The 18,100-nt window shown below is 53.2% G+C and overlaps 6 protein-coding genes across 9 annotated transcripts; 2 read left to right on the top strand and 4 right to left on the bottom strand.

The window, feature by feature from the left end:
• Nucleotides 1–259: 259 nt before the first annotated feature.
• On the bottom strand, nucleotides 260–1,714 carry PV06_06206. 2 transcript variants are annotated; one of them, XM_016407295.1, is made up of 2 exons: nucleotides 1,156–1,714; nucleotides 260–1,092 (listed from the first exon to the last, which is right to left on the bottom strand). In XM_016407295.1, the coding sequence occupies exon 2, from the start codon at nucleotides 1,059–1,061 to the stop codon at nucleotides 414–416; it is 648 nt and encodes a 215-aa protein (XP_016262899.1). In that variant the 5' UTR covers nucleotides 1,062–1,092; nucleotides 1,156–1,714; the 3' UTR covers nucleotides 260–413. The 2 variants fall into 2 exon arrangements, with proteins under 2 accessions (XP_016262899.1, XP_016262898.1); XM_016407294.1 differs by having other exon boundaries at nucleotides 260–1,714.
• Nucleotides 1,715–2,160: 446 nt separating this feature from the next.
• On the top strand, nucleotides 2,161–5,498 carry PV06_06205. 3 transcript variants are annotated; one of them, XM_016407291.1, is made up of 4 exons: nucleotides 2,161–2,262; nucleotides 2,327–2,833; nucleotides 2,933–3,452; nucleotides 3,543–5,498. In XM_016407291.1, the coding sequence occupies exons 2-4, from the start codon at nucleotides 2,563–2,565 to the stop codon at nucleotides 4,615–4,617; spliced, it is 1,866 nt and encodes a 621-aa protein (XP_016262895.1). In that variant the 5' UTR covers nucleotides 2,161–2,262; nucleotides 2,327–2,562; the 3' UTR covers nucleotides 4,618–5,498. The 3 variants fall into 3 exon arrangements, with proteins under 3 accessions (XP_016262895.1, XP_016262897.1, XP_016262896.1); XM_016407293.1 differs by having other exon boundaries at nucleotides 2,327–3,452; XM_016407292.1 differs by having other exon boundaries at nucleotides 2,161–3,452.
• On the bottom strand, nucleotides 4,717–7,484 carry PV06_06204 (pre-mRNA-splicing ATP-dependent RNA helicase prp28). Its single transcript, XM_016407290.1, has one exon. It carries the CDS (start codon nucleotides 7,293–7,295, stop codon nucleotides 4,869–4,871), a length of 2,427 nt encoding a protein of 808 aa, XP_016262894.1. The 5' UTR covers nucleotides 7,296–7,484; the 3' UTR covers nucleotides 4,717–4,868.
• Nucleotides 7,485–9,305: 1,821 nt separating this feature from the next.
• PV06_06203 (uncharacterized protein) lies at nucleotides 9,306–11,712 on the bottom strand. Its single transcript, XM_016407289.1, has 7 exons — nucleotides 11,280–11,712; nucleotides 10,922–11,218; nucleotides 10,425–10,867; nucleotides 10,110–10,349; nucleotides 9,867–10,054; nucleotides 9,637–9,793; nucleotides 9,306–9,585 (listed from the first exon to the last, which is right to left on the bottom strand). The coding sequence occupies exons 1-7, from the start codon at nucleotides 11,395–11,397 to the stop codon at nucleotides 9,418–9,420; spliced, it is 1,611 nt and encodes a 536-aa protein (XP_016262893.1). The 5' UTR covers nucleotides 11,398–11,712; the 3' UTR covers nucleotides 9,306–9,417.
• Nucleotides 11,713–11,876: 164 nt separating this feature from the next.
• PV06_06202 (uncharacterized protein) lies at nucleotides 11,877–14,486 on the top strand. The gene is made up of 4 exons (XM_016407288.1): nucleotides 11,877–12,180; nucleotides 12,253–12,990; nucleotides 13,088–13,756; nucleotides 13,928–14,486. The coding sequence occupies exons 1-4, from the start codon at nucleotides 11,909–11,911 to the stop codon at nucleotides 14,265–14,267; spliced, it is 2,019 nt and encodes a 672-aa protein (XP_016262892.1). The 5' UTR covers nucleotides 11,877–11,908; the 3' UTR covers nucleotides 14,268–14,486.
• PV06_06201 (uncharacterized protein) lies at nucleotides 14,397–17,946 on the bottom strand. The gene is made up of 2 exons (XM_016407287.1): nucleotides 16,828–17,946; nucleotides 14,397–16,775 (listed from the first exon to the last, which is right to left on the bottom strand). The coding sequence occupies exons 1-2, from the start codon at nucleotides 17,347–17,349 to the stop codon at nucleotides 14,604–14,606; spliced, it is 2,694 nt and encodes an 897-aa protein (XP_016262891.1). The 5' UTR covers nucleotides 17,350–17,946; the 3' UTR covers nucleotides 14,397–14,603.
• Between the last annotated feature and the right edge of the window lie 154 nt (nucleotides 17,947–18,100).

Here is an 18,100-nt window from a genome sequence, read left to right as displayed (position 1 = left end):
ATAAGAGCCCCTTCGGGAGGCGTCAAGGGACAGTTGCATTGTCGTCCCGGCTATATCGGAAGTGACCTGGCAGTGAAAAAGGGCTTGCCACATGGCTGGCATCCAAGGGACAATCGTTTGGCTCCGCTATCGTCCTGAACTCAAGTTGACATGATCAAGGCACGATCAGCCAGGAAGCAAGAAAATGATCTCATTCTCGAAGCTTGAAATTACAGAAGCATATAATGGGCACTGTTGACTTGATTCTACTTTTGGAACATCTACAATGGGAAGGAAACAACAAACATTATCATTAGGTCGATTGCATGATCTTCAACTTCCTTCGACACGGTGGTGCCCTGTGTAGAAACACTTAGAATTGAGGTCAAATTTAACAAACAAGAACGCTATGAATGACTTCCGTTGAACCGTCATCAGCTCAGGCACAAGGTCTTGAGCTGGTTTGCAAGTTGAGATATACGAGACTTTAGCTGCACGATTTCCTGACGCTGATCGCTAGACAACTTTTTGAGGTCTTCCTTTTCGCTCCGAACAATCTCTAGTTCGGCGTTGAGAGACTCAATTTGTGCCTCTTTCCGCCGTCGATGTGCTCGTTGTGCATTCCGGTTCTGCTCCCTTCTGCGCTGTTTGGACTTTATCCAATCATCTGTGGTCGGAATCTCAAAATCTTCTTCTTCTTTTGTAGTTGTGTCGTTGAGTCGCTTTGATCTTATCCCAGGTCTCTGTTTCTCCCTCCCGTATTGAAGCTGTTCGTAGGAAATACTTGGAGATGACGACGATGCAGGAGAGTCATGGTCAGGTCGGTTTACTGGTTGCATCTGTGTCGAACTGAAACAGAAGCTGGGATGCAGCGCCGACAGCTCGGTCAAAGGATGTGCTGCTATCTCGGCGGAGACTGACAGGAGTTGGTTGGAGGAAGGCACCACCGTATTGTCCTCGATGTGGGCGTCTATACTCCAGAGCAAGTCGCTGTCCTGGAAGTTCAAGACAGATGACTTCATTGCCATACCCGAGGCGTCTGTCGTCGAGTAATTCATATCGACAAATTTGTATACTCGCATCCAAGGCTGGTTAATAAGAACTTTGTGCTGCCTGAAACGTGAACAGTCGATCAGTACGAGTGTGCAAAGCCGGTATGGTAGAGGGATCATATACCTTATATCCCCCGAGAAAGCGGCGAGCTTTTAAGCGAGCTTTTAATAAGTGGTGATATACGGTTGAAAATAACCGGAACCAACCAACCAACAAGGCTCGTTCTTGGATATTTGTTGGGCTTCATGCTAGGTGAAAGCACGGCCTGAGACAGGAGCCACATTCTGAACGGTTGAGCCTTGGAAACGTCGCCCAGGGTATCGGCACGTTCTTGTTCCTATTCCAACGAGAGCGAGGATGGGCTTGGTAAGGCAGGCCACCGTTGTCACTGATGATGCCTAACCACTCAAGGTTGCCATGGATCGAACTTAATAGAGCATATGACGGAAAGGGGGCGATGGAGATCTCCGATCTGCAATGACAGTCTCGTCAGTGGGAGCGAGTTGAAATATGTAACCATCGAAAGGGTCAATAGGCGTAGAGATAAGTAAGTGCAGATGCTCCGTACACCGGTGGGAAAACACATCTGTGGGCCGTTGACGGTCAAGTAATCTAGTAGGATTAGGAAACAGGCAGGGGTTCAAGATGCCACCTTGTATATGGCCTCGTAACTCAATATCGGATTGCTCAGCTCGAGGCGAGTAGTGCGAAGCTGCTAGACCTGATATACATACTCGCCCAGCGAAAAGAGGGACGTGGGCAAGTTACTAAGCGGGCGTTGGATTGAAGCTAATGCAAAGAGCGAAAGTTACGAGACTGTGTGCTCGGGGAACTCTTACCGAGCAGAGTGAAGCTTCGAGTACGAGTATGAGTGATTTGCCATCTTCACTCATGTCGATCTCGGAGGAAAGGATATCTCGGCCCAAGAAAAGGTGTCAACACTGACGAAAGTACACGGTAGATGATTTGTTATGGCTGTTAAGCCTTTCTCATGCAGAGTGGCAAGCAGTAGGGAACGCCAGCCTTGCGACCCACATTCCATAGCCGACGGTCGCTGAGATTGTATTGTATTGTAGGCCATAACCGAGCCGTTTATCGACAACGTCAAAAGAAATCTCTCAACCGCTGGCGATCTACAAGTACCCGTGCCATTCTTCCGACGAAGCTCAAAGAATCAACTCCCTGTCGGGACTCATATCCGTGAGGGTACTCTGCTACCGAGTAACATATGTGCGTCTTTAAATGTCACTTGGACGACCCCTATCAGCACCATAAGGCTGACCCGCTTTTCGAGGCCATTTTTTCGATGCCATATACACCTACAAAAATGGGTATTACGAGCAGCTTATCCGTACCGGTTTTCAACTACCAGGATCCTCGACTAGCTTCGCGCCTTGAAGAGTTCTACCATAACCGAGCCGGTTTGGTTTCCCTTGTCACCCGTTTGAGACGATAGCGACGGGAAGTCACCGTCTTTTTTTTGCCCATCTCGCAACATCGGCGATTGCATACAGTACTGCCTCTACTGATATGGATCTCGATTCATCCCATGCCGCTGCACACAATGAATCCGAACGGATACGAAGTCCCCGCCCGCATGGGTTCGCATGCGACACGTGTCGACGTCGGCGCGTGAAATGCGATGGCCAACAGCCCTGCGAGCGTTGTCTCAAAAGCAGTGTCCAGTGCACTTACGGTAGTCGTTTTAATCGTAAATCGACTCTCTCGTACACGCGTCATCTCGAAGAGCAGATTTCTGTATTACAGAGTCAGTCACAAGGCCAACCGCAGTCCAGCTCAGGTGAAGTCCCCGTCCCCCGTTTTTTTGATCTGCAAAACAATGCCAGTCCCGCAAGTGGTAGCAGTTGCGACTGACCTTTGAGAATCAAAAATGCTTCAGCACAAGAGCATCATAGTATCGATATGCTTATCGGACCGGAAGATGACTACTACGTTCATTTGCCCAATGTATCTTCGACCATCTTTTATGGCCGGTTCGGGGGCCTGAGCGTTCTCCGATCCCTGGGACGATCGCTGCTGTGGGAAGTTCAGCCATCACCGACCTCGTCGTCGCCTGGTAGGGAACTTGTCGAGGCTTTCCATGACCTTACACTAGGTCCTCACAAGCTCTCGGGAGAAAGTTATAGACGCGTCGCGACCTGTCTGCCCTCCAAGGACCAGGTGAGAGCGGACATTTCCCTGGCGTGTAGGACAGCCCTCATCTGCCACGATTGCTTGGATCACGCACTTTTGTCCCGGCAACTCGACAACTTGTATGACACGGATCCCGAGGACTACTCCAATGCCCAGCAACAGTCCCTGGCGTTGGTCTATTCCTTGGTGGCACTTGGCCGGCGATACTCAACGACGCCGAGCGGGATCGAAAGCCATCAGGCAACAGACGCCACCAATCCAAAAGGGTAAGATTTCTTTGAACTTGCCTAGTTGCATGATTGAAGCATTCACGATCCATTGATTACTCTTATTTCTTGCTAACTTGTTCGGCTTAGTTTCACGTATTTCCAATCCAGTCGCAGAATGGTCCAGAGTGCGGACTTCTACACTCTCGACTCCTTGCGAGCCATTGTCTACCACGCGCGATACCTTTTGTCGGTATCCATGATATCCAAGGCACACTCGTGTTTGGCGACAGGTCTTTCCGCCGCGTTCTGCATGGGCATGCACATCTCCAACCCAAGACCAGAAGACGTTCCGGTTGACGAAGCCTTGCAACGGCGTCGGGTCTTCGCCGTCATGGATATGATGGACACGTACCTGGCCAGCTTACTGGGATTGCCCAAGGTTGTGAGAAGTGAGACGGATGTGAAGCCTACACCATCGATTTTGGAAGAAGAAGAAGAAGATGATGATGATGATGAAGACGAGGTCCTGCCCGACTTGGGAGGTGACGGGTTTCCTCTACGCCATCCTGCCGAATCCATCGCCGAGACTGTCCTGTGTCAGAAACTCAATGGCATCCTGGCCAGGATAGGGAATTCGCGACTTCTGTCGGCGACGTCTCGAAACGACGACACCAGCCAGAAATACACGGAACGTGACGACGTCGTCGCCATGCACGAGGCCGAGATCCAAGACTGGTACGACCGCCTCCCGGCCGTGATGGAGGAGACGTCCGAGCCCGAGCCCGGCGCCCTCCGGGCCCAACTCATGCTGAGGCTGTGGCACGCCGTGGCCCAGATCATCCTCTACCGGCCGTTCCTGCACCATTTGGGCCGCGACGGGCAGGACTCGAGGTTCGACCTGCGCGGGTACGAGTACGGGTCGGCCTGCATCCGTTCCGCCATGCAGGCCATCTACCTGTGCGAGGTGCTCCAAAACAACGGCATGCTTCACGAACCTTTTTATCTCGTGCTGTACAGCCTCGCGTACGCCACCAACATACTGGCCTTTTTCATCGCGTCCCCTTCCCCGAAAAAGGCCACGGTGCGGGAGAGCGTCGTGGCGGTCTGGAAGGCCCGCGACATGCTGGACCGGCTCGGCAGGCACAACAACCCTTCGGCCAGACGGTACACAGCCCTGTTGACGGGATTGCTGGCTCACATGCCTTCCTTGCAACAAGAGTAGAACCCTGACACGTCCGTGCCAGTGCCCCAGAGGCGCTTGATCTTTCTAGCTTGTGGTTTGTTTCTTGAACCCCCCCCCAAAATAGGATTCGGTTGAATTGTGGAAGATCATCGAGCAGGCAATTTTCTGTGCTCACTCTTCGTAGGAAGTATGTACAACATGAGTGAATACATGGCTCACCAGTCCATGATGCTTTACTTTTACATAGGTCTGCTTGACTACCTGATTGCGTGCGCTGCTTGCTCGTCGATTTACCATCCACCACCTCCACCACCCTTCCCACCAAATCCACCGCTCTCGTCACTGGCCGTGATACCCTTCTTACCACCACCGCCACCACCATGACCACCGCGCTGACTCTTTTGCTGCGCCGCTTCATGCTTCCTGAGATCCTCCGGCACTCTGGATATGCTACTCTTCATGAGCATCTGCTTGAGGTCATACAGTACGTCGTTGTCTTCATTGCCCAGGAACGTGATGGCGACACCACTCTTGCCCGCACGACCGGTACGACCGATACGATGGGTGTAGGACTCGATGTTGGTGGCCATGTTGAAATTGACGACAAGACTGACGTCGGGCACGTCGATACCACGACCCGCGAGATCAGTGGCGACAAGGACATCCGTCTTGCCGTCACGGACAGACTGCAATGCAGCCTCACGCTGCTCTTGCGTCTTGGAACCGTGTAATGTGACGGAGCTGAAGCCCATGGTCTTGATGTCCCTGGCGACGGCGTCGCAGTTGCGCTTGATGTTGACAAAGACGATGATTGGAGGCCTGAATTCGCCAGACCGGAGGATCTCATTGAGTCGTTTCTTCCGCTTGTCTTCGCCCGACACAAATTCGACCCGCTGTTCCACCGTGTCGACCGCCTCGCCAATGTTGCCGATAGTCACAATGGCCGGGCGCCGGAGGTACTTGCGTGCGATGCGCTCGACGGCGGCAGGCATGGTGGCCGTGTACATCATCGTCTGGCGGTATCGTTCTTTGCCACCTAGATGACGGGACATGGCTCTGCCATCCTCGGCGTCATCCGTGTCCGGTTTCTCGTTGGTCACCGGCAACGCGTCGAGGATCCTGTTGACGGGCTCTTCGAAACCTAGATCGATCATGCGATCCGCTTCATCCATAATGACGTAGCAGCACTGCTCGAGGACGATGATGCGTCGGTCAATGCAATCCACCAAACGACCTGGGGTGGCGATGATGATTTCGGCGCCATTGCGTAGATTGTAGGCCTGTTCCTCGATGGAGTGGCCACCGACGATCGATACGACCGTGAAACCCAGCGGTGATGCGAATTTGCGAGCTTCTATCTCGATTTGCTGTGCCAATTCACGTGTCGGCGCCAGGATGATGGCGTAGGGACCGTTATTTCTCCGCCATTCATCTTCATCCAGTCGCGGAAGCTCGGCGATGTATACCAGGAGAGGAAGCAAGAAAGCCGCCGTTTTACCAGATCCAGTAACAGCAACACCAATAAGGTCGCGGTTCTGGAGAGCGATGGGGATGGCGGCTCGTTGAATTGCAGAAGGATCCGTGTAGCCTACTTGATCGATAATATCGAGCAGACGTCGTGGGAGTCCTGATTCCTTCCAATTACGCATCGGGTTCGGTATGCCGCCTCCTTTAGTACTGATGTTGAAATCTTCCTTGAATATTCGCCAGTCACGCTCGCGCATCTGATCGAGCCTCTTCTCACTCCAGTGCTTGTCGACTGCCATACGACTAGACTCTTCTTTTCGTCTTCGCTCCATCTCCAGAATTTCCTGTGCTCGCGCCGCACCAGCCTCGGTGTCTCTGGACTGCAGGGCTTCGGCGTATTTACGGGCGGCTTCATCCGCGGCCTGTTGGTCGAAGCCACCAAGGCGACCGCGACCAAAGAAGGTCGGTTGAGCTCGCTCGTTGTATATAGGGTTGTAGTCAGGCGTGGTATCTTCTTCGGCGTTCCATTCAAAGTTGAACTTCTTCTCTGTCGTACGACGTCTCTTTTTCGAGGCCGAGAAGGTCGAAATATTGGTCTCTGCGCCCATATACCTTTGACGAATCAGGTCCACCTCTGCTTTCCCATTTCGATCATCAACCGCTTGTCGCTTCTGCGTTCTCGAGTCTGCGCCGAACGATATGGACTTGGGAGCCGTAGGCGGAGTAAAATCAACACCTTTGTTGTGCTCTCGAGATCGCATTGCACTTGGGCCAGTAGGTACATCGCCGTTGCGAAAAGCCCTTGGCCCGGTCGGCGCTACAGATGACTTTGACCGCCCGGTCTCTTTGGGCGGCTCGACAGGCGTGGTTCCATTATGGCCGTTCTGAGATTTGGAGCGGGCGGCCGCTTCGACTTCGTTCGCACGTTTCTCCAAGGCTAGTCGCTCGCGCTCGGCGCGGGAAAGGAACTTGGGTTTACTCGCCGCCAAATCAGCTTCCCGTTTCTTTTTGAGAAGATCTTCCACGGAGAGAGGTTGTGTCTTCGGCTTCGTCGAGGCGCCCCATCCTTTCTTCTTGACGGCGGCCCCGTTGGCAGTGGGTGGAGGTGGCGGAGGGGCAAGATCTGACGGGGGAGGTGGAGGGGGTGCAAGTGTTGATGGAGGAGGTGGAGGAGTCTGTGGTCTTGATATAGGGTCAACAGGAGGCGCAGGGACGTCAATATCGTGGCCGTTCACCATTCCAGTCGCCATCGCGGCGATGGCTGTCAAGTTGGGTTCAGTGCGGGCTTGGTTTCGGTAAGAAATGATGACGGCACCGACCGACAATAGGAGATTAGACCGAATAGTATGATCTAAGGAAAACTTCGTGAGAGTTCGAGTGAGTAAATCGAGGAGGACGATGGCTGAATGCGCTGGTATGAGGCCGATCTTTTGTTCCTGGAATCGCAGTCTGGTAGATACATACTACACGAGTACTTGAAAAGAATATCTAGATCTATTCTACTTTTAGCCTGAGGTGATGCCGCTCTATCGAGGCCGTAGCAAACCACTTATGTGACGCTAATACGAGTACGCCATAGACAAACTGTCCCCGATAGCCTCATGCTCATCCAAGATCTGAAACTCTAGTATTGTTTCTCCATCTTTGCGTAATACGTGGTGGTACTCTTCGAGAATGTCTTGGTTGCTTCATCTAGTTGAATTCCCACCTTCTCCGCAGCTCCTGCACTTGGGAAGCCCGTGAAGACGACAATAACTTCGGCGTCTTCTCGCGAAGCTGCGACGGTAATGAAGTCGTAGCTTCCCTTGTCTACGACATGGATGGTCTCGTCAAGGGCCTTTGCGAAGTCGGCCTGTAATGGGACAGGAACATCCAAATACGAGATGCCGTACATTGCCGATTGAGGCGTCTTTGCCGAAGCTCCTGGCAGAATGAGATGGTGACTATGCGGTTCATTCGTCAGTATCATATACGATCCTTCTGGTCCTTACGGTTATAGGTATCGCAAATGGATCTTACCATGCCCATTTTGCATCCTCAGTGTTGATGAGCTGCCCAAACAGTGGCTTCACCGAGTTGAATTGTTCAGCTGGCATTCGGTGTCAGTTAACGAACCAACAACAATGAGACCAGCTGGGCTGACTTACTGTTTATAAACGCATCCTTATCCTCTGAAGATGTCCAGTCTGCCGCGAGGACGGCCTGGCGCTCGTCGCCTTCTCTGGTTCCGAGCGAGTTCTGGCGAGCCACGTCGAAGGTGCTGACCTTTTGCATTATGCCTCTAAAAACCTCGCGGAACTGGGAACATGTCAGCATGGGTGCTAAACCACACACACTACACGTTTCGGATTGTACATACTTGAGACTCGGGAATGTCGCTTTTTCGAAATGAGCATATCTCGAGAAGTCGACCGGGGCCGTCGGCGGTAGGGTAAACTATTGGCAAAGACATGTTCAGAGAGAATGGCTATGATGTTGGAACACTGATTTTTGATGGCTTGCAAGGCCACAAAGCCTTGATAACGTCCTGAGTGCCGACATCGACGCTGATTCTGGCGCTAGTAATCGAGTACAACTACAATTCGCCAGACATGAGGACCCAGCACTCTGTATGGAGTATTGTAGACTTAGTGAACGGTGTGAATGGAGTACCTCGAAGTGGACTCAACACCACTTCGGAGTGTCGGTTCGGCTTTGGTAGGTAGTGTAAAAAACGTCTCCAGTGACAACAACTCTACAAGCCATTGCAAAAAAAGAAAAGGAAAAGAAATTTCCCCCAGAAACAAAAATTTGAAGGTTCGAAGCCCCGACCGTCTGCCAACGGTCAACGCTCCTAATACTTATCCCGACTATGACCATGCACAAATCTCAACTCCATTAGAGGAACGTATTACTCCGTAATACTTGTAGAGATGCTACAGTAGTCATGGAAAGCAGCCGACTCCCAGTTTAATCCCACTAAGCTGGTTTCCAAGGATAAGCCCACCTCCAAACCACTGGTAACAAAGTCACATTGCGACGTGGTGAGTCTTACTAGTTGGGCCATCAAGGCGATCAATGTTGAGGGGAATTTCACCGGATTAAATATATGTAGGGTGTAAATAACGAGACATTCACTTGATACCTACCTAGGTAAGGAGGGTTCACATTCACTACAGTCATGAGACATCGAGGGAAAAGCCCAGGGATGATAGCAGGCAGCAAGAATGAATCTCTCCATATTGACGAATAGAGCGACTACGGGCCACTGTCGATGGCCTTACACTCGCGCACGATGTGATGTTGTCCTAAGTAATGCAGCATCTTCATCGGTAGGAATTTCCGTCCTACTTCTTCCCTTCGAGCCATCGACCGCGGCGGCCGGTGTCTGCTTCAAGGACCTTGTCCTAGAGGTGGTGCGCATTTCTCAACCTCACTCACCACCGCTGCGTCCGCCTTGCCGTGTCCCATGACCCCCTGTTCGGCCTCCCGTTCTCGCTCTACCATGATAATCTGTTGGAATCTACGCGGGGCGACCTTGTTGTTGTAGAGATGATCAATCTAGTATCGGATCAGCTGTGGTTCGAAGCCACGTGGCAGAGAAAGACTTACCTCCTCAAAACTGAGGCCCCTGGTTTCTGGGACAAGAAAGAAGAAGGCGATACTCAGAGGAACACCCAGACCAAAGAAAACAAAGCCGACTTTGGCACCTAGATTTCCGGCGTCGGGGTTGATCATGTAGGGGACAACGAAACCAATCAGCCATCCACTTCTTGAACGTTAGCTTTCAGCGTCCGGGGGGAAGGGAAGGGGGAGGGGGGTTGTTGCTACGAAAGACTTACGTTGCACCTTGGCTAAAACCAACCAAAGACATCGTTGCTGGACGCAATCTTGGTGTCGGGACTTCTGAAGCGAGGGCGAATCCCACTGCACCCACAGTCATCTGGTAGATGATAGCCCAGAGGAAGATGCTGACAAGGATGACCCAGATGGCGCCTGAGGCACTAACACAGCCCATGATTCCCATAAGCTGTGAGCGCATTAGCACAAGGTCGTAGCCACCAGGGGCATGCGTAGACGCTTACCAATTCCGTCAGGGTGAGACCAATGATTCCGTACACGAGAAGCTTTCGCCGACCAACATACTCAATCACGAAGAAAGCCGAGATGTTGGACAGCAACATAATGACGTACAACACGACCGACACGGTGAAGAAGTGGGACACGTTGATAAGTTCCATGAAATAGGTGATGTACCCCAGAACGAAGGCTGATCCGATCAATTGTTGGGCACCAGACATCAAACATGCGGTCAGAGTCCGTTTCTGGCGACAGAGTCAGTTGAATCTTGGAGTAATACTGCAAAGGCAACAACGATCGTGTTCAGCATGGGTTCTTACCAAATTCTTCCCCTTGAAACTTTGCAATATGGGAGGACCTAATTCTCCGGCCAGCTCTTGCATATGCCTCGTGGTATTGACCATTTCCTGCAGTCGGACCATCTCAGCCTCGATCAATCTCTGATCGGAACTGCCGTGGATTTTGTTGAGCGATCTACGGGCTTTCTCAGGTTCACTTTTGTTCAGGAAGTAGAATGGCGAGTCTGGAAAAAATGGATAGCCGGCCAACAAGACGATGCAGAAGGCGAATTGCAGGATGATCATGATCTCGTAGGACCACTTATCGGTTCTCTTTGCACAAAAGTTGGCAGCCAATGCGAGAAGGAATTGCCCAAAGACAATAGATCCGTTGATGATACAGAGAAAAGTTCCTCTGACCTCGGGCCGGCACACTTCTCCGATGAAAACAGGCGTGACCAGGAAGACAATACCAAACCCGATGGCTGTAAGTTGGAGTCAGCACTGAATAATGGCGACCTGGGCGCTAGATAACTCACCATTGACAAGTCGGCCGACCATAAATCCTCGCCAGGTCTGAACTCCGATCTGGACCGCAACACCGGCCGCCGTAAGTACTGCTCCAATGCCCAAGGTGTGTTTTCTTCCGACCCAGTCGAGCAGGTATCCTGAGATGAAGATACCTACGATATCACCGACAGTAGACACGCCTGTCCATCCAGATTGAATGGGGGCTCGGATAAGATAACCTCCCGCTACACTAGGATATGGTTCACCATATTGTTTCTTGAACGGGCCAAAAGCCGTGAGAGTGCCAGAAAGTCCAAAGTCGAAACCTGCGCCCAGTCAGTCGCGTTCATTTCTCTAAGAGGGCAAAGGACATTGAGTTCTTCTTACCCAACATCATCGACCCAATCGATGTGAAGATAGCCCAGGCGGCGAAGCCCCTCTGCTGATTCAGGATGGTCCATTTCAGCTTGGGCTGGATCTTCTCCCACTCAATCTGCACAGGCATAATTGTATTTGTTGGTAGGTTCAAGGGATTCAGCAGGGTGTCTAGGATGATGGAGTAGGTAGTGGGAGAGAGAGAACACGGGTTCTGCTTCGATAAGGGCACACCGGGGAGTCTTTAAATCCACGAGTGGTTCTAGTCCCCTGTGCAGGAGACCCAACCGTCGTGCTCGCTTATCGAATACCCTCGAGATGTTGGGTCGCCATATTGTTCGGGCTCAATCCCCGCAAGGCCCTGGCGTAAAGGAGGTAGGGAGAAAAGTCTGGGGGGCGCTGTCTTCCTGGAGGGATGGGCATTCTCCAGGTTTGGGCGGACGGGGGGTTCTAAGTGAGGTTAGGGAAAAAATGAGTGGGTGGCCCAGACTTTGCTGCGACGTTCTCGATTCAGACACGGTTCGGCGTTCGGTTCATATCCGAACCGACGTTCCGCTAAATAATCCACACTCCCTCCTTCTCTTCCTCCGCCTCCTGCAGTCTGCGTTGCCTCGTTCGTTCTGGTGAGCCTCGAAACCACCATGGAGGCCAGATCTACATCTCAGCCTAACGAGAATGCTGCTGTGACAGCAGACTCCAACCCTAGGAAGCGAGCATACCCCTCTGACGATCGCCCTCCACGTGCTCCTGGCTCGATCAACTACCCCAAGAAGCGGGTTTCTGTCGCTTGCGAGCTATGTCGGTCGCGGAAGACCCGTTGCGATGCAAAAAGACCCTCCTGTTCGTTCTGTTGGCAAATGGGCATTGAGTGCAATTACAGAAGAACCGTGGTCACGAATCCCCCCGCCCCAAGGTGCGTCTCCATCTGGAATCCGGCTCTGCAATGCTGCACAGTGCGTATCGACCAATACTAAGCCAGGCCCAGGGTCTCCGCCAGCTATGAACCTCAAAATGAGAACGTCAACAACGACCACTGGCAGACTGTCATTGCACGCCTGGACCGCATCGAAACTCTCCTGGAGAAAAGTAGCAGCCAGTGGGTTGGACTTCTCGGGGTAGAGAGCCCTGCTGACCCTAGTATACCGCCTCTGGATTTGGCCACTCCTCTTTCAGCCAGTCATGTCCCAGCCGGCAGGGTAAGACATGGCCACCAACAGAACGGATCGTCGCTGGTCGGTTTGACGCTGTCAGGTTTATCCCGGCTCGTCGGCCAGCAATGTCCTCCGCCACTATACCCGCTGGCTGACGACGATGACGATGAGGCATTCCTGGAGCGTCAAGCATCTCCGGGCGAGGGTCTCTGTCGGAATAGCCACCTGACCATTTCTGACCTGTCAGTCTCGACGAGGTCGTTCTGGCGACTGCAGAACTCGTTCGCCCGCGACGTGCTGCCGTGGTGCCCACTCTTTGACCAAAAGTATTGCGTTGACATCACCACTCGAATCTACGAAGGGCAATTCCCAGACAAGAGTCTAGAAACCTGCTTGACGCTCTTCGTCCTCGCATTAGGAGCCCTTACACGGTCCGAGCATCTTACCGACGATGTCCAAGTCACCGCCGGCATCCCGGGCCTCGACTATTTCCAGGTGGCGTCGAATATTCTCGGCTGCGATCGGTCGTCGAGATACGGCATTCTTTCGATCCAATGTCGGATCCTAATGGGGTATGTGCGGCGGCCCTTCCTGCAAAAGGGGAGACGGAGACTCCCTTGTGCATTGGTTTCTTTGGCAATAATGTGCTAAAACTAAATGTCATCCCAGATTATACTGCCTGTACTGTCTACGTCCCGTGCAGGCATTCGATGCCATCCACGAGGCCTCCCTAGGTGTCCTAGCACTGGTCCAATGCAAGAGACGGCTGGAGGCCGATACCGAGCTCCAACGCATGTCCCACCGCGCCTACTGGGCCTGCTTCTTGCTCGAGCACGAACTCCAGGCCTACGTGTCGTACAGCGCGTGCCTCTTGCAGTCGCACCACGACTTTGTGCCGTTGCCGCTCAGCGACCATGACGAGCTGGGCATGTACTGGTTTTTGGCCGAGGTGGCGTTCCGGCGCATCCTGTCCAACCCGCACGCGGGCATCGGCTGGAATGCCAACACGCTCCACGCCCCCGTCGTGGTCGAGGAGATCATCTCACAGATCGGTCTGTGGTACTCACACCTGCCGAACCAAGTAAAATTCCCTCTAGGTTTGTCCCCCATCCTGGACCCGCACAAGAGCTTCCTCCGCGGTCAGTACTACTCCATCAACTGCGTCTTGAGCTGGTCGCACGTGGTTCGCATCCTCACGAGCCAGGCCCACGACGAGCAGGAGAGGCAAAGAGATCTGCAGGCCGCCAGGCGGTCATTGGAATTTTCGGTCCTGGCCATCTTCTCGGTGGAATCGCTGGTGCAGGAGCGACATTTGTTACTCTTGGCCAACTTATTCGGGTAAGTCTGACAAGGATAAGACATTACGCAGTAACGTGTTTTGCCCATTTGCCCCTTTTGACCGTTCACCGTTTCACTGTCTGCCGTTTTTTGTTCGTATACTCTTTTTTGTTCTTTTGCCTCATCCCACATACAAGATCACGATCCGCTGAGATACAATATACGACTTAGGCTCTATACGCAGGTCATGCTCCTTTTGTGCACCTACAACGAACCCGCACTAGCGGCAATCCAGCAACCGTCACAGCTCGAAGCCATCAGAAAGGGCCGCAGCTTGCTCGCCATATGGAGCACGAGTGCCGAAATCGCGAGCTACGTCGACAAGATTGACACCACCATGACGGCCAAGGGGATCCCTGTCTACGACGAAGAACGTACTCATGACAGTATCAGCCCGAGTCTAACGACGCATCCAGGTCTGATCCGCACGGGGTCGACATCTCACGGCAGCCATGGGCCAGGTTCGACGGCGGCGGCGGCGGCGGCGGGATGGTATTCCAATCAACAATGAACAATGTACTGTGCAAAACTCGTAGGATGAAACGTCCACACTCGTAGGATGAAATACACGAGAATCGTCTACAGTTTTTACATTTGAGGAGTGTCTCATATTCTCGCAGAAGATCTCACAGAAGAATTTGTTTTCATTCTCCTATCCAATAGAACAGTTTTGCCTTTCTAGGTACTTTGTCACTGATCAGAGGCTATTCTATTCTAAATTCTTAGCGGTGACATGGCCAAAGTTCGTCAACTACAAAACCCTCGATAGTATACAGAGTACTGGCCCTGTAGTTTCTGTGGGCTTAGATTTTGCCTCTTTGCTCCGGGACTATCTCCATCTTCAGTGTCACAATTCCCAATCTCCCAAGAACCTGACCTTGACCGGCCTTCCTCTCAACCCCTTGACGAGGACCTTGACTTCCTGGCCCGGCATCAAGTCCAACATGTTGTCATCCCAAAGGGGCTCCGGCTCGGACTCGTCTTCGGTGCCATCGTACTCGGGTTCCAGCCAGACCCCCTTGACCGGGCGGTTCGCCACGACGGTGACGGCGTCTTCGAACCGCACCTCCTCGTCTTCCCGCACCGTTCCGCTCTTCTTTTTTGTCTTGTCACTACCATCCGCCGAGACCACCTTTTCCACCGACGCCGTCACCTTGGTGTCGGCAGGCCATTGGAGGTATCGGAACGGTTCGGGCCAGTTGACCATCCTCGCCAGCGTCCTTTTCGTCGCCGGGTCGACCAGCCTGGCCTCGAAGACGATCAGGCCCTCCTCGGTCCAAGCGTCTTGGGGCCCCACGGTCCCGAGCTCGGTGTTGTACCCGGCCGTCAAGGTGACTTTGCGACGGGCGTCGGGTCCGGCGTCCGTCCACTCGCCTCCAAATAGATCGTAGGCTTTCACTTCCAGCACGGCCTCGACCGCCTCGGTGGTGGTGTTGTGCGCAAAGATTTCAAACGTCGGTCGGTACGAATCGAGCGGGTGGTCCTCGTCGACCCAGCGACTCCTGGGGGTCCGTTCGACGCCGACGCTCAAGGGCGCGAACTCGCGGCGGATGGTGTAAAAGGCCGGCTTGGGCCGCATGTAGTAATCGACGTACGCCCAGCTGTTGCAAGGGTAGATGTCGTTGAACTGCCAGATGACGGCGCCGGCGCACTCTTCCCGGCCGGGACCGTTGAACAGGCGCTTCCAGTCGCGCAGGGCGTAGCCGTACGCCTCGCTCTGCAGGAGCTGCGAGCAGTAGGCAAAGTTCTCGAGGCTCTTTGAGTCGTAGCGGAAGTTCTCGGCCAGGTACCGGGCGATGCGGGTCTCGGCGCCGGCGCCCTTGTTGTGGCAATCGACGACGCGCGACTGGGGGTGGCGGTCTTGGGGGTTACCGCTTGACGGCGGCGCAAACGAATCCGTCGTGCGGTTAACGGGGAAGCCGTGCATGCCGAACTCGGACACGAAGCGGCCCGCGAGCTTCTTGTAGTCCTGGTAGGGTTTCCCTTCGTGCCAGACGGCCCACTGGTGGATGTCGCCTCCCGTGGTGTCGTTGGCGGCCTTGCCGCCCCAGGGTGACGAAGGCCAGTACTGGATCTCGGGCGCGAGGCGCTGAGAGATCTCCGGGAGGAGCTGGAGGTAGATCTTGCGCTGGGGGAAGGCCGTGTCTTCGAACGGGCCCGTGAGGTCGGAGAAGTCGTAGTCGACGCCGAACATGTCGTTGAGGAAAAAGTCTTCGTTGCCGCCGCAGATGAGGGCTAGCGAGGCCCGGTTACGCAGTCGGACCGTCTGGGCCTCGACCTCGGCCCTGACGCTGTCCAGGAACTCTTTGTGGATGGGGTAGTCGCCGCACGCGAAGGCCCAGTCATGCCAGACGAGCATGCCGAACTCGTCGCACGCGTCGAAGAATTCTTCCGTCTCATAGATGCCTCCGCCCCAGACGCGGATCATGTTGAGGTTGCTGTACCTTGCCAGCCGCATCCAGTCATCGTATCGCTCTCTGGTCATGGTGGGTTGGAGGTTGTCCGCGGGGATCCAGTTGCCTCCTTGGCAGAAGATGTTGCGGCCGTTGACGTTGAACATGAATGTCTTGCCGTCTGCGCCGGTCAAGGGTCGCTGAATGAGTTTGATCGTGCGAATTCCGAACCTCGAGGCAATCTCGTCGATGGGCGATGAGGAGGACGAGCGGTCCATAAGCTCCACCTTGGCCGTGTAGAGATGCTGAGGTCCCTGGCCGTTGGGCCACCAGAGTCGGGGGGATGTCACTGTAAGTTTTTTGGTGGCTTTTCCTGACCTGTCCAAAGAGATCTCGGAGCATGCGACTTTCGATCCGTCTTTTTCGAGGACTGTGATCTTCGTGGTCTTTGAAGCAGCGGCTTTCGATCCTTGAACCTCGATTGTGACCATTGCAGAAGAGTGATCCTTTGCTAGATCAGAGAACACGTGGATGTTATCAAGCCTCGCCGTGTATACCTCCAGATACACAGGCAGCCAAGGACCTGCCGTGAGAATCTTTGGGCCCCAATCCCAACCCCAATGGCACTATCATCATCAATCAGACAAGTGATGCAAATGTATTCTCGGTGGCTCTAACCTGGACTTTTCGGAGATGCATCCGCCTCTTGTCTCTCATCCAGCTAGTCCTTGCACCATACTTGGCCTCCAATGCATTGGCGATTTTGATGGCGCTATCGAAGATAATGGAAAGCTCGTTCTCTTGTCCTTCGGGCTTCAAGCAGTCCATGACCTTGACTCGTTGAGGAATAAACATATTCTGCGACTTCAAAATCTCCTTGCCATTCAGCTTGATGGTTGCATAGGTATCGAGGCCTTCAAAGACCAATTCGACGACTTCCTGGGATTGTGGCGTGGGGAAAGTAGTCAAATACTCCCAGTCCACCTCTCCAGCCCATTGCATGAGCCGCTCATTGAGACCTATATTGGGATCTGGGATCAACTTGTTGTCCAGGAGTTCCATTTGAATGACGGACGGAAATCTCTTGACTGGATTCCATTGCTTAATCGACGAGGCTGCCTCCGGGATCGAAACCCCGTTGGAATTGGCAAGGCGCCACTTCCAACCTGTGCTGAGGTATTGGCGTTGTTTCGCGGACATGATTCGAGTTTCAGCTGTAACCGCTGGCCGCAAAACTCTGATTATGCTAATCAAAGTACAACGATCTTGCAAGAAAAACAAGGAACAGCAGGAAGGTGAAGGAAATGCTTTTTAGAACCCACGTGAGATCTTAATTGCCATTGTCGGTCTTTGGCATCTTTGGCCAAAATTGGTGATCAACCGGCCAACTAACGCGGACTTACATTTTTGGCCTCCGGACTACCAAAAGCGATCATGTCCGTATGATCTCGACAGCTTCCTACACTTACATGTGTGTCCTCCAAAGCCATTGGAGACGACATGGTCGGTGTTGTGTCCAAAGTCTCCGCAAAGAGCCTTCAGAACGAGGAGTCGGATATCGGTTCATTACCGACAGTAGGGGGAAACCCTGGAATTGGATGGAGCTGACCTTTTGCTTGTCTCGGGGGTGCGGGTATCCCATCTCAGGTTCACAATGGCGTAAGATTATCAGACCGAGTCCTGGAAACGAAATAGTCAGGAACAAGCAGGTCGAATCAGTACGCAGGAGGCACTCCGTACGAGCTGATGACCCAGGACGGTGGTACTAAGTGAAGATGGTGGCATCCGCGAACGAAGTTGCCTACAGTACAAGAGTGTTTCGCTCGGCCAACTTTCCATATCGCAATTTTCTCAGTGTTAAGTCTTAACGACCCTAGAACAGTGCTAGCACGTTATATAGCGGCATTTAGCTAGAGAAACTTGCTGCTCTATATCCCAACAAAACTCCTTC

The sequence above is a fragment of the Exophiala oligosperma genome (genome assembly GCF_000835515.1).
Source record: "Exophiala oligosperma strain CBS 72588 unplaced genomic scaffold supercont1.5, whole genome shotgun sequence".
Taxonomy (NCBI): domain Eukaryota; kingdom Fungi; phylum Ascomycota; class Eurotiomycetes; order Chaetothyriales; family Herpotrichiellaceae; genus Exophiala; species Exophiala oligosperma.
Note: the sequence above shows the minus strand (reverse complement) of the source record. Positions and strands in the feature narration are given on the sequence as shown.

Excerpts from the sequence above, each read along its gene's own strand:
- PV06_06203 (XM_016407289.1), bottom strand. The coding sequence starts at position 11,397 with ATGCCTGTGCAGATTGAGTGGGAGAAGATCCAGCCCAAGCTGAAATGG. Across the intron at positions 9,794-9,866 it reads GGTTTTAGCCAAGGTGCAAC|TGGATGGCTGATTGGTTTCG; the intron begins GTAAGTCTTTCG and ends ACGTTCAAGAAG. Across the intron at positions 9,586-9,636 it reads GGGGCCTCAGTTTTGAGGAG|ATTGATCATCTCTACAACAA; the intron begins GTAAGTCTTTCT and ends ATCCGATACTAG.
- PV06_06206 (XM_016407294.1), bottom strand. The coding sequence starts at position 1,151 with ATGATCCCTCTACCATACCGGCTTTGCACACTCGTACTGATCGACTGT.
- PV06_06201 (XM_016407287.1), bottom strand. The coding sequence starts at position 17,349 with ATGTCCGCGAAACAACGCCAATACCTCAGCACAGGTTGGAAGTGGCGC. Across the intron at positions 16,776-16,827 it reads TGCATCTCCGAAAAGTCCAG|TGCCATTGGGGTTGGGATTG; the intron begins GTTAGAGCCACC and ends TGATGATGATAG.
- PV06_06204 (XM_016407290.1), bottom strand. The coding sequence starts at position 7,295 with ATGGCGACTGGAATGGTGAACGGCCACGATATTGACGTCCCTGCGCCT.
- PV06_06202 (XM_016407288.1), top strand. The coding sequence starts at position 11,909 with ATGGAGGCCAGATCTACATCTCAGCCTAACGAGAATGCTGCTGTGACA. Across the intron at positions 12,181-12,252 it reads ACGAATCCCCCCGCCCCAAG|GGTCTCCGCCAGCTATGAAC; the intron begins GTGCGTCTCCAT and ends AGCCAGGCCCAG. Across the intron at positions 13,757-13,927 it reads CTCTTGGCCAACTTATTCGG|GCTCTATACGCAGGTCATGC; the intron begins GTAAGTCTGACA and ends TATACGACTTAG.
- PV06_06205 (XM_016407291.1), top strand. The coding sequence starts at position 2,563 with ATGGATCTCGATTCATCCCATGCCGCTGCACACAATGAATCCGAACGG. Across the intron at positions 2,834-2,932 it reads CCAACCGCAGTCCAGCTCAG|CACAAGAGCATCATAGTATC; the intron begins GTGAAGTCCCCG and ends AAAATGCTTCAG. Across the intron at positions 3,453-3,542 it reads GACGCCACCAATCCAAAAGG|TTTCACGTATTTCCAATCCA; the intron begins GTAAGATTTCTT and ends TGTTCGGCTTAG.